This window comes from Melampsora larici-populina (assembly GCF_000204055.1).
Source record: "Melampsora larici-populina 98AG31 unplaced genomic scaffold MELLAscaffold_11, whole genome shotgun sequence".
Lineage (NCBI taxonomy): Eukaryota > Fungi > Basidiomycota > Pucciniomycetes > Pucciniales > Melampsoraceae > Melampsora > Melampsora laricis-populina.
In genome coordinates this window covers 1,220,501-1,233,359 of record NW_006768775.1, presented here as the reverse complement: position 1 = coordinate 1,233,359, position 12,859 = coordinate 1,220,501, and the positions used below count along the sequence as shown (strand labels likewise).

At 43.1% G+C, this 12,859-nt stretch overlaps 2 protein-coding genes across 2 annotated transcripts; one reads left to right on the top strand and one right to left on the bottom strand.

The window, feature by feature from the left end:
- Nucleotides 1-1,776: 1,776 nt before the first annotated feature.
- MELLADRAFT_124116 (uncharacterized protein) lies at nucleotides 1,777-2,742 on the bottom strand (the record flags this gene model as incomplete). The annotated part of the gene is made up of 5 exons (XM_007408046.1): nucleotides 1,777-1,850; nucleotides 1,938-2,009; nucleotides 2,093-2,203; nucleotides 2,290-2,394; nucleotides 2,481-2,742. The coding sequence occupies 5 exons, from the start codon at nucleotides 2,740-2,742 to the stop codon at nucleotides 1,777-1,779; spliced, it is 624 nt and encodes a 207-aa protein (XP_007408108.1).
- A 6,737-nt stretch (nucleotides 2,743-9,479) lies between these two features.
- Nucleotides 9,480-10,810, top strand: MELLADRAFT_104936 (uncharacterized protein; the record flags this gene model as incomplete). Its single annotated transcript, XM_007408159.1, has 5 exons — nucleotides 9,480-9,689; nucleotides 9,765-9,871; nucleotides 9,937-10,269; nucleotides 10,357-10,409; nucleotides 10,710-10,810. The coding sequence occupies 5 exons, from the start codon at nucleotides 9,480-9,482 to the stop codon at nucleotides 10,808-10,810; spliced, it is 804 nt and encodes a 267-aa protein (XP_007408221.1).
- Nucleotides 10,811-12,859: the final 2,049 nt, after the last annotated feature.

Here is a 12,859-nt window from a genome sequence, read left to right as displayed (position 1 = left end):
TGTCACAAATCTGTTCTTCTGGATTGGAAGCTGCAATTGCCGCGGCCTGACTTCTTCGACTTGAGGGGTTTCACTTCGATGAGATACTTCGTCAACGTTGTCGGAGTCGGAATTATATTCCAAGTTGTTATTATCTCTGGATAAATGTTCAGACATTCGGTTCATTGTAGGATAACTGATAAGTCGTCTAGATAATGGGCTTGATTGTAACGGACTAGATTCTAAGGTATCAGACAAAGAGCAGTCGGAAGTAACGGTGATAATGCTAAATGGAGAGCTAGGTAGGCTAGTAGACAGGTTTCTCGATGAACCTCTAATAGAAAGGACTTCTGATGGGATATGTGAAGTCAACAACTCTCGCTTTTCTCCCGGATGTTCCGAAGAGACGGGCGATGGAAGGGAAAGTGTATGACCCATGATGAGCACTTGATAGATATGAATGATAATTTCCGAAAGCGTTAAGAACGATAAGAATTCCTTCAAAAGTCGACAACGGAATGGCCGAAAGCGTCGAGAAAGACCTCATAAGCCAACGAAATAGCGGTGGCTTTTGAGGAATTGACAAAATCTAGGGATGGTCGTCAACGAGGGCAATTGACGATTTAAATGTTCGTGATGAATTCCGGGAGACAAATCCCAAAGTGGAGGTTGCCAATTTCCGATGCGGAAACTCTATGTTGATGGATACGTGAGAAAGTAACGAGGTATAAGGGTATCGTTGCGTTTCGGTTTGGGCATTCTTCCTTTGATAACGGTTTCGATCAGGTATATATATACGGAACTGATGTTTGTTGTGTGGTATTCGACATTCAAGGATATGCGTTGGAGGTATGTGGTGGGTGTAAGACGTGCGTGTAAAATTGCATGTCAGCTTGGCCAAAGGGCATTTTTGCACCGACCCGACCTTACACATGAATTTTCGGTGTAAGCCACCCAGTGTAAAATTACAACTCGGGTCAGGGCCCGAGATATTTACACCGCCTTTTTTTACACAGGCGTAACACGTGTAAAACTTTCAATGTAAAATTACATGTTACCACCGGCCAAGAGATTTTTACACAGAATTTTCCACATCACTTTTTTGAACACCGAAAAAAAAAAAAAAACATGTGTAAATTTCTAAGAACCCCCCCCCTGTTTGAATTTTACACTGACCCGTTTTTACACAGACTCATTCGGTGTAAACGGGTCGGTGTAAAAATCTCCTACCCCTTAAAGAATGATGGGTCAATTGTACAGCTTGTGATGATTAGATTTTGTTATCAAAAAAGATGGTATTCCTCATGTGTATTCAAAAAAGTGTTTGTGGATCTCTATAACTTTTGTCTCATAGCTTTTTGATGATTTGAAAGAATTCAAAATCCCTGAATGGAAATTTCAATCCACTCAAAAATGATGACTCGGAGAGGAGAGGAAGACAATCAAGCAAAGTTGGGTTGACATCTAATGATAAAGGCGCTTCTTTGTTGGGTCGATCCATCGACTTCAATGTGGCCTCATTTCATCCTTACATTTGTCCTATAGTAAAAAGGAGTGAAGAACAAGAGAGGGTCAAATTGATTTTTGTATTTGAACACATTGAATTTGTAACATATATTGACATATTTGGAAAACACATTTAAGGCAACTTGGAAAAGAAAAGAGTGTGTACAAGTTATGAGGTGATAAATCTTATGTTAGGTAATTTTTTTGGGTTAGAAGTTTTGATAAAACAGGATAGAAAAGATGAGTTTTTTTTGATAGTTTAGTATGATTGACTGTGAAATTCAAGGAGGTTCAAGGAGCACTGGTTCTGAAGATTCCACCTTGGTCACTCTTATCTGCTTCATACAAAAGACAACCAGTGCAAGCTGTAAGGATGGAAATCAGAAAGAAAACGAGAAGAAAGATTAGTGAAAAGGTAGTCATCAAGAGTCTTTGAAAGAGATTGGCTTAACAAATTCTGTCAAATGCTGGAAAGTTGTCACCGATTGAACATTCCAAGTACTCAAAAGTGGGACTCAAACAATCTAAAGTAAAAAACAAATGTTTCTCAACATCTTTAATATCTATTTGGTTTGGATGATTTCACAGATAGAGTTGAAAAACTTACGAATTGTACCAGCTCCACCATCTGCAATACTATAAGCAATGCAAGTCGAATCACCAACTTGAACTGAAATACCTCTTTCATTCTTGGCTGTACAACTATATGCTTTACCACCTACATAAGAAAGAAAGAAAAGTTCAAAATCGTGAGTGAGTATGAATTCAAGATAAGATGAAGTTTTCTTTTTACAAATACTCAACTCATTGTTGTCATTCTTTTTCTATCTGATGGTCCAATTGGATTTGGACTTGAAACTAATCCACAACCTCCACATCTATAACTTAAACCACCAGAATTCTTACAATCTATGGAATCCAAAGAGAAGATTCAAATGGGTCAGAGATCAACTCATGTGAATTTAATCAAAGACGATAGTAAGAAAAAAACTTACAGAAAGTAGGTGGTGTAGTTGTGGTTTGAAATTTACCACGAATAGCTTCATTTGACCAAGTTAAAGCACATAGTTGCTCACTAGGACCAAAAGTATGACTAACGGTATTCGTGTTGGTATCATAAGTATCATAATTTATTGAATTAGGATCAGATGTGGTCTGTTTTTTCACAACTGGTTGTTGAGGGACACAAAGACCAGGGTTTATGATGGTGAGAGAGAGAAGAGTGAGTGTGAGGAGAAATGAGTGTCGGGAGTTCATGTTTTGTAACGTTAGAACTGAAGAGAGAGTATTAATGAACGAATGGATTGTTTTTGATTTTATTTTGGTAACAAACTGATGGGCGACTGAGATTGGATGACAGGACCTCCTTGCCGTCTTTGATTTGTTTATATATCTTTGCTGACTTCTCGACCCTCAACGTGTTCAAACGTTGTTTCATTCTGTACGTTGAGCTTCGTGAATAAAGTTCGGATGCATGAAGTTTTACCTTTCGACATGCAGAAATAGTTCAGAGACTTTGTCGACTTGTCTGGTTGTCAAGGGAAGAAGAACCTCGTGACGCCTTTTTCTTTACATCTCGTTTCAGTCTCGCCTCTTTGAAGATTTTGATAATTCCAGCTGTGGTGATTGTTGCAGAAGCTTTGCAACCACAGGAGCGTTTTGATCGTCGCTGTGGTCGTGATCTTCTAAGATCGCATCTGAAAGAATTCGATCCACGTCTTTATCTGACATTTCTTTGAAGTTCAGGTTTCGAAGCTCAGGAGTGAACCCTGCTGATGGAGGCAACGTCCTCCAAAACATGTGACTCAGCTTTTCGATTCTTTCTAGGCAAATAATTATAAACAAACCCCTGAAGCCTCAGATCGGGAAAGATCAGGATTTCCTCAGACTCCACTTCGTGTTGGGGGTAAACAGTATCTGGGAAGACCGCCGACCGAGCAATCCGAATGGCAAGCGTACATCCCCCTTGACTAGAAGGTAAAATGGAGGATTCGTCGGCGACGGCAATTTCGAGGTGCAGTGCCAGTAGTCAAGTTCCATCAACTCAGGACTGGTGTGAGCGCATGATTTAAATACCACTTGTGAGACTGAGAAGATTGAATTCGAAAGTCAAAATCTAAAGAAGCAGGGAGTTGTTAAGGATAACAGTTCTGAGTTCGATAAAGAAGAAATACTTCTCGAATGCTACGTCATCGAGAAAGCCAACAAAACAACCAATGCGAGAAAGAAAAATACCATGACATAGTATGTAATAAAACAGCAACACAGTGTGTCATGAAAAACCTACACTAATAATAAACACACATATCTCAATCCCCCTTATATTCCCCACCATCATTCCGACTTCCCATACCTGGATTGAGATCATAATATTTTCATTGATATCTGATCACAAGATTGTGTTTGGATCAGAAGCGCATATTGTTGCCGCATTCCATGAAAAGATTGAAATGTACAAAATCATCAAATCACTCAGAGACATGAACGTGAACAAAACAGTTAAGTGGTTGCCCAAAGGACCTTGATATGAGAAAGTGCGAAAAAAAGGAGCTTTACAACAGAGCCCCAGCGTGTTGAGCCATTTCCATCGGAAGAATGACCTGTGAAATGAGCTGAGCCGGTCACGGGAAAGATGAGTGACAGAGACGGAGTTGGCTGGTGGCAGCTGTCACCAGGGATGCAGCAGTGAGTCTACTCCGACTCACTTGCCGCGCAACCTGACTCGGTACTCCACTTGAGTACCGAGACACGTGAGTTACAGAGAGAGTCCCGGACTCCACTTTCAATTGATGTTAGAGTCAGGCATGAGTTCAAGACTCAGCTTGGCCCCGTATGTAAGTACTACAGTGGCTAAGTACTCACTGAGTGAGTAGACTCACGTGAGAGACTACTCACTATGAGTCTACTCATTGTGAGTAAGATCGAGTGTACTCATGAGTAATGAGTACACTCAATCGGAATGGGGTAGCAAACTGGTTTGGGGAGGTGATATCAAATTGTATTTAAAATTCCTTAGATAATTTTGTAAGAGAGGGGATAATCATGTGTTAAAAAGAACCACAGTTAGATCATTTTGTAAGAGAGGGGATAATCATTTGTTAACAAGAACCACGGTTCAGAGGGAAAAACAATAGAGGACAAAACGGCAGGGCCCTTTGAAAACAACGCGTGACTCAGAGTCAAAGCAGACCAAATAAAATCAACATGTCTAAGCCACATCCTCCACATTCACAGTCGCCTCCCAATTTGTAAGCCAGTGTCGGACGAGTACAAGGTGGCAAATCGTCTCAGGGTCGAGGCGGCCTCGGGAAGGGACGGCTATGTTGCCCGAGATAGAGAACACCCTCTCGACTGATGCGCCAGCTGCCGCGATCATGAGGTGTTGAAGGGCTATCTGAGCCAAGACCGGTAGTCCCGAAGGCTTGGACATACGCTGAAATGAGGACGGTGGTCAGCTTGGTTCTGGGCGCTCAAAGGATTAGGAAAGTTACTAACCACCCAGAACTCCCCAATCGTTTCATTGGGGAGCACAGGATCCAGGCGTTGTAAGTATCGCGTGACTTTGTCCATTTCATGACTGGAATGGCTCAAAGGTTGAATTGCCGAGGTACCCAAGAGAGAGTAGATTTCTTGAAGTTTCCTGTCGGTGGTTTTTTTCGGCTGAGCAGGAACAGGAGGAGGGGTCTCGCGGCCACTTTCCGTGGGGCTGGGCTTCCAAAGGTTGTACTCGTCTCGAAGGCAGCGCTTGGCCTGGACTTCTACCTCTAGATGATTACGAAAGATTGAGTCTCTCTGGACCGGATCCAGGAGAGTTGCAACCAAGGTCTGCATGTTGCACTCTTCGCGGTCGAGATACTTCACAAGTTTGTCTTCCGCTCGTTTGCAAGCTCGGCCCCAAGCTCCTGGAACACTCTGGTGTTTCTTCAAAACCGTTTGAAGCGCCCAGAGTACAGGAAGAACCAACTGCTTAGTTGCGTCATTGGATTGAAAAATCTGAGTCGCAGTTTCAAACATCTCTAGAACAGGGTGCATATACTCGATAGTTGACCAGTCCGCTTTTGAGATGGCCAGGTGAGTCCTTTTCGGGTCCGCAGTGTAGAGTTCAAGTGACTTTCTGAGGTTGAGGGTTCGTTGGACCTGAAATGAATCATGGAATGGTAAGAAATGGTCAGATTGGAACCAGTTAAAAGACTCATTGACCAAAAGCAGGGCACTTACCACATAATAGAAATAATTCCAGCGAGTAGGAGGGCAGCTGAGGGGAAGAAGTTGCGGATCTTCGACTTCATCGCGGATCTTGATGTGTGACTCAAGCTCCTGAGGACTTTTTCTGATGTGAGTATCCAAAGCACGGATGCGGGTGAATATCGTCGACTTTTTCTTGCGGGCGGTGAGGAGGACAGTTGGCGAGTCTTCTAAGAGTGAATCTTCTGGGGCAAGGGTTTCTTCGTTGTTCAGATGGGACAGGTCGACATCGGTATCTTGGGTCTGGGTCGGGCCGTGGACCTCGAGGGAGGACTGAGAAAGCGAAAAAGAGTTTTGAGGCCAGGATTCGGTGACAGGTACGTTGTAGTCGCCCGTGATAGGTAATTCGTCAGGTTCAAAAGAAGCTCGTGGTTCGGCCATCCCCGAGGTTTCATATGCGGCAATGTCCTCGTCCGTTAGCTGACCCATACCATCCAAGAAGTCCTTTGCCACAAGATTGATCACGTGGCACATGCAGCCATGGAACCTCGATTCAAACGGCCAGTGGATTCCAAGAGTGGCATAACGGTCACTTAAAAGCTTTGCCATCGCACGGTTCAAAGAGGCATTGTCCCCGGTGATCAAGTAGTGATTCCGAAGTGCGCCAACATGCTCCAGCGCCTTCCAGTAAACCTTGGCCAGGTTGTCACCAGTATGTTTCCCCTCGAGCTTCTGCCACATTGCAAAACAAGGCTCATTAGGCTCCAATTCCGTTCGCATATGTAATTTCTTTTCAGAAGGGCACTTACTTTGAACGCCAGGAGCCGACGACAGAATTTGCCTTCCGAGTTGAAGAAAAAGCCATTGATGGCCATGTACGTATGAGAAAAGTCGGCGCTGGTCCAACAGTCCGTCGCAGTCGAAATTGAACCAGGAACCGAAGCAACCTCGTCCAACAGTTTTTGTTCCAGATCCAAAAAAAGAGCCTCTGAGTCAGCTTTGACAGCCATCCGAGCCGGCCAATAAAACGATGGTGCAATAGCGCGAAGCGCCTTCTGCATTAACACGCCCTCAAAGATAGAGAAGGGTAAATTCTTGCTAATGACGGCCCCGACGAGCAGGGTTCGTAACTCTTTCTTTCGATCCGCGGCGACAATGGGATCGCTTTCCGGTTCGATGGCTCCAGGTTCGTGGTGGTACCAAGCAAGCGCCAAGCCGGGGCACTTGCGTCTGTGCTTGTGCAAGTTTGAATTCGGACGGCCGGAAATCGAAAGCACAACACTGCAAATACGCAGTTAAAGTTAGCTTACAATAAGTATGGGCATTGCTATCCGTAGGTTGACTTACGGACAGTGAAGACAAGGGTACGACATCACACCCTCACCCTTGGACTCGTCTGGCGACTTGTTGGGCTCCTAACAGTGTACGTTGGTCAAATACGCACTGAATCAGCATGAAAGCTAGGTGTTGATGAGACCGGTTGAATTACTCACATCAAAATACAGGTAAACATCTGATCGGTGTCGGTGAGATCTCAACGTCGCCTCCTCGCCATCAACATCCGTAGTATCTTGCACGATGAACAATTTCGGTCGCGATCTTGGTGTCGCATCGACTCGGTTGGAAGAGGATGAGACTCGTGAAGCCATTCCAACACCAACACGAGACGTCGGCGTTATACAGGAGGCTGAGACGACCCGCGACGCGGACATTGGGGTCACACGTCGAGCATAGGGTGACACCAAGGCGGGGGGAGGTGATTTGGCCATATTTCGAGGCATGCTGGCTAGGTATTCGGAAGGTCTAACGATTGAGAAGGGAAGAGAATCACGATTAAGAAAAATGGACGGGTGAGAGTAAAAGAATCTCCAACAAGGGAAAAGAGAAATGGGAGAAACGTAAGGGGGAGTTGTACGAGAAAGAAAATTATAAATATGGTAGCGAAATTGCTTACCTGAGGTCATACGACCAATCCAAAAGCCCAAAAGCCTCGATATGAGCATTCACCCAAGCCAACGCCGGCCACAACACCTCGATCTGGCCACCAGGATCTATAGATTCTGTTCCCATGGGTCGATTGATGTTAATGAAATGAATTAAGAGATAAATATGATTCAAATGTCTAGTCTAGAAGGTCAAGTCTACAACGTCAAGCCACTCATCGAGATTACGAAGGCCAAACGGATGGATGGATTGAGGATAGGGCCTGAAGAGGTATGGCAAAGGTGGAAGGTGTGGAAGTGGGCAAGACGTGGTCGATTGAGATTCGATATTGAATTTAAGGAATCGAGGTGGTGGCGGTATCTTGAGAAGGTGGATATCGATATCCAATCGATGGTTGATAAATAATCTGGATTTGATCGATGAATGGGGATCTGGTGGAGGCCTTGTTTGGCTGAGTATATGGTGAGTATATACTCATCCAAACAAGGTGGCCGGTGAATGTGGGTTAGTGAGTCTTTGGCCCGGATGAAGGGCGAGATTGAGTACGTGTATTCTATTTACACATACTACTGAGTTTTCCGAGATGGAGTACGACTCATACAGTCAACCCCGGGAGTACATGTACTCGCGTACGGGGCCAAAACCCGTCCTCAGTGAGTATGAGTTGGGTATACTCATACTCACTGCTGCATCCCTGGCTGTCACTGGTGTCAGTCTTCAGACCACAGAAACAAAGCCCAGCAAAGCCCTCGACGCGACCGCCCAGGGAGGGCTTTGTTAAGCTAATGTCAATCCACATTCCTCTTCTACAATTTACGGCCAACGTCAACTTTATCGCATCGACTTTGAATCCCCTCCATAGCAACACCGGCTGATATGATTTTCGTAAGAAATCGTGTCTTTTCGACATCCCCTTGAGGCCCAAAGGGACGCTCATCCTCACATATTCCAACTTGGTGGAAAAAGGATTCCTGAGCGCACGCGGTTCGGAACAAATATGTAGAATGGAAAGAGCATTTTCTTCCTGATCAAAAATCATTTCGGTTTATCATCATAGTATCCCATCTCTTTCAGGGTTTAAGCCGTTTATCAGTTATCACCTCGGATTATGTTTATCTTCACGTCATAGATGGTAGGGATCTGCCGATCAATTCAGACCTCCACCTTCATAGTTTCTCCTCATATTTGTCTTTCCCCGGTTCGAAAATTTGACGGGTTACCAACGGTCAATATTAGGACAAGCTACTAGAACGCTGCATCACCAATTTGATTTTCACAGCTTTGGTCAAGCCATTGAAGACGAAATTGACCGATGGAAAGCTGTCAGACTCATTCTTTACGTGTTCTCAAGAAGAAGTGAACTCTTGATTCGAAGTATAAGATTCGTGATTACTCTGCATATAAACAGCAAGGGATGTGTTGAAGTTGAGGAAGGCATACCGTACGTGGAGAGGGAGTAGAGGTTTCAATGTGTATCATTGCTGAGTGATAGATCAAGCTTAATGCCAATCGCTTGGAAAATCTCGAGGCACTGACAATCAAAGCCGTAAGGCGAGAAGGTGTCATATTTTTGGGCGGAAGTTTCGCGTTCTTTGCGGAGGCTGTTGGCTTTGAGATCAAGATGGTAGAACCGATTTCGGTCATCAATCTACAAATTGAGTGTCATATACGATTTTCAAAAAATGGTTTCTAGATGTACTGTTTCATTTCTTAACTATAAAATCGTCATAATTCCTCTAGGACATCGAATGTAAGCTTTCGAGAGCGCGAGGACTTGGTTGTACGCTACGATAGTTTTCTCATTGACTGAACTGAACTTCTTCTTGGAGAGAGTCTGGCTTTGAACTCAGTAAAGGATCGACAACATGGCACCCGAGATGGCGAACACTTTTCCTCACAACATCCAAATCTCAACTATGGAACCGTTCTTATGCTTCTTATCTGGTATCGTCATCAGCCAGTTCTTGCGGTTCTGTGTAGTACGGAAAACCGACGCGAGGAAGGATGGGTGTGTCAAAGCTCTTGCTAGAGTTTCGTTTGGACTTCATCTTCTTCAAGTCGCGGCAGAGATCTGGGTAAGTCCTTTTTCGGTGTCGAAATCGAATCGAGTGTTCTAGGAAGAAATTTTTATGTGACTTCGTTCCACTCAGATCTTATATGCCTCTTTAGTATCGCAAAATGTCGGGAAAATCAATAGTAATTATATTTTCGAAGCCATTCGGACGGGCTTCACACTCTGTGTGGCTTTGATGGTTCAGTGAGTATACCACTCTCAAATCTGTCGTTTGGAAAGGATATGATTTGATTTTATCGACCTCTCAGAATTCACTTCTCGCGCATTGCTTATGCACTTCTCAAAAACTCCAAAACCTGGGTGATCATTGCTTCTATCCTGGGACTCTTGACTTGTGGTGGAGGTATAGGAACAATTACTCTCTTCCTACTTGAATCTGTGAAAGAAGCTGAGGAAGTTGGACATAGAGCTCAGTTAGGTGGAGAATTGACGGGCTTTTACTTAGCCTGGCTCACGGCTGCTTTAGCTTTCAATGTTACCATAAGCTCGGTCATCATTTCAGCACTTCACTTACAAACAAGGTCGGGACTTAAGAAAACAACGAGGGAGATCACGTTTCGATTGATGGCTTTGACAATGGAGTAAGCTCCTGATTCAATTCTAGAAATGTATAGTCTTTGGGGGTTTTGACTTATTTGCGTATTCTTGACTTTCTACTACTGCCAAAGGACTTTTGCTCTGGCTTCGATTACCGCTCTTCTTTCAATTATCTTTGTTTCCTGTGAGTGTGATTGAAAAATCCGTCCGTGTCTATCCCAATTGATGGACGAGTTACCGAGTTTCTGTCTCTTGAATTCAGTACCGCGCGTGTTTCCTTCACTTGGAACTAGAAGGAATATATGCTTAAGACACGCTTCTTTTATGATGAATTCGGTTGCACCTCGTATTTACTTAATCTCGTTTTGTGAGTTTCTTTATCGTTCAGGAAAAACCCTATTTATGATTAGCGAATATGAAAGAAGACTCTTTTCATACCTTCAGCAGTTGTCAAGTTGACTAACTCTCGGATTTTGATTCTCAGTTGGAAGCTTTGTGGACACCAGAAGCAGACCTCATTCAATTGACTTCGAGAGCTGTGTCGCTTCGTGGGCGTTACCTGGTGAAGAACTAATTGAAGCCTAGTCTATAAATCTTCGCGACAAGAAATTCCAGATGAGAAGGAAAAAATACTTAAGGCTATCTAATAGTTTCAGAGCGGATTTTGTTTTGAGCTTGATCATACCATTGACGTTGAGGTATTAAGATAATTGAAGAGATGGGTGTCAAAAGGGTGAGACAGATATATATTGGGTCTGTGGTACTGGAAAATAAACTGTCTTTTTATCTCAGTTAATCGTCCCTCAACAGGACAACTGATCAGTCAAAGATTACGCTTTGAGGAATGGAGAGCTATAAAATGAGGATAACGGACCGCAAGCAATGTGTGTTGGTGATACAATTTTTTGTAACAACAGATTGGATTGATTTGAAGCAAAAGGAGACCAAACAGGACCACATAGAGATTGTATAGGCCCTAATATCTCTGATATAAGGGACTTCATGGAATGGGGTTTGGGGTTTCAGAACAATGGCATTTTGCTTTTACTTTTTCAAATTTAAAGACTTGTATCTTTCTTGAATTTGAATACACACAATGATCACTTGATAAGTTTTGGTAAGATGATGACTGGGAGAAATGAAAAGCTGATGTTTAACCTCTTTACAAGGTTCAATAGATATAATTGAATTCATAGAAGAGAAAGGAAAATAAAGTGGTGGGTTTGAAAAGAGCTTAACTGCACATTTAGTGGTTTCTTTGAGGACCATTTGAGAGAATCTCACACAAAGACAAATGCAAAAAGTTGAGTAAGCAAATAATGTCAATGCTTTAAAAGCAAAGGTGAGACCCAATGGTTTCAACAGTGCCAGCAAAACCTGGTTCACAATTAGCGGATTTGAACAATTTATGTGGCAGAAAAGGGTGCTTTTTGTAATGATGGGGGATTGGTTAGATTTGAATAACGGTTGCCCTCAGTGGTTGATGCTTTTGGAACATGATTTTAGAAAAGTACATAGTATTGGGCAGGTACAAGGGGTGATTGCACTTGTGAGTGCTTTCTGAAAAGGGTTACATCAAAGAGAGCGGGAAGAAGAAGATATAAATAGATGGGCGGAAGGTAGTGAATGAATCCCCATCATTCAATGCTACCCATCACAACACTAATGTGAGAAAAGGTCCTGGTGTTCAGTCACCCAATTTTCCTAAAGCCCTGCTGTCATGACAGGGTATAGAGATTTTTTGGGAGGGGTGAATCCAGATTTAATAATATAAATGGGAGGGGTGAATCCAGATTTAATAATACAAAGAAATATGCATGTTGTTCCCAGTGTTGAGAGTTCAATCTAGGTATTGTTTGTATTGTTGAATGTACTAACAAAAAACCCCATGATCATCAAATGTACACCTGGAACAAATGCTCAAATTTTGCTCCCAAGTTTCATGACAACATTTGCATTTCTGGAAATGCTCATAATTTTACAATTCTTGGTCAAAGGGCTCAATTTTGGGCTCATTAGAAAGCCAAAACCTCTTTCTAATTGTCCTGATGATGGTTCAAAGCTTCAGATCATCTCACAAAGCCGTTGTTGTTGAGTTGAATTATTTTCTACAAAGCCACATAGATTCTTGGTGTGGCTAGGGACAGCCTTATTGCCTGAATGGAAGCACTGGGGACTGAGTTAAGCTCTTTAATGAACCAGGAATTGAGTATCTCTCTTGACAATTGCAAACATTGTGAGCATTTCCAGAAATGCAAATGTTGTCATGAAAATTGGGAGCAAAATTTCAGCATTTTTTAAAGCAATTCTGCCACAGGTACAGTACCTATAACTAGGTAGCACAAAGAAAGGTACTATAGCAACCCCTGATGCCAGGGCAGCACAGTTCTCCACAAGAGTGCACTGTACAGATGATTGGACTTTTGGGGATTTCACTGTGCTTTGTGCTGCAAAGTAGCACAGTGTATCAAAAATGGCAATGCCCCTGCTCTGCATTCATAAAATTGGAATGAAGTGCAGCACAGGCATGATGATTGGGCAGGAGAAAACAGCTGGCACCAGCCGCAAAAAGACTGCGGAGCAATTTTGAACAGTGGATGTAATACGGCCAGGACCCTGTGGTGCAAAACCACA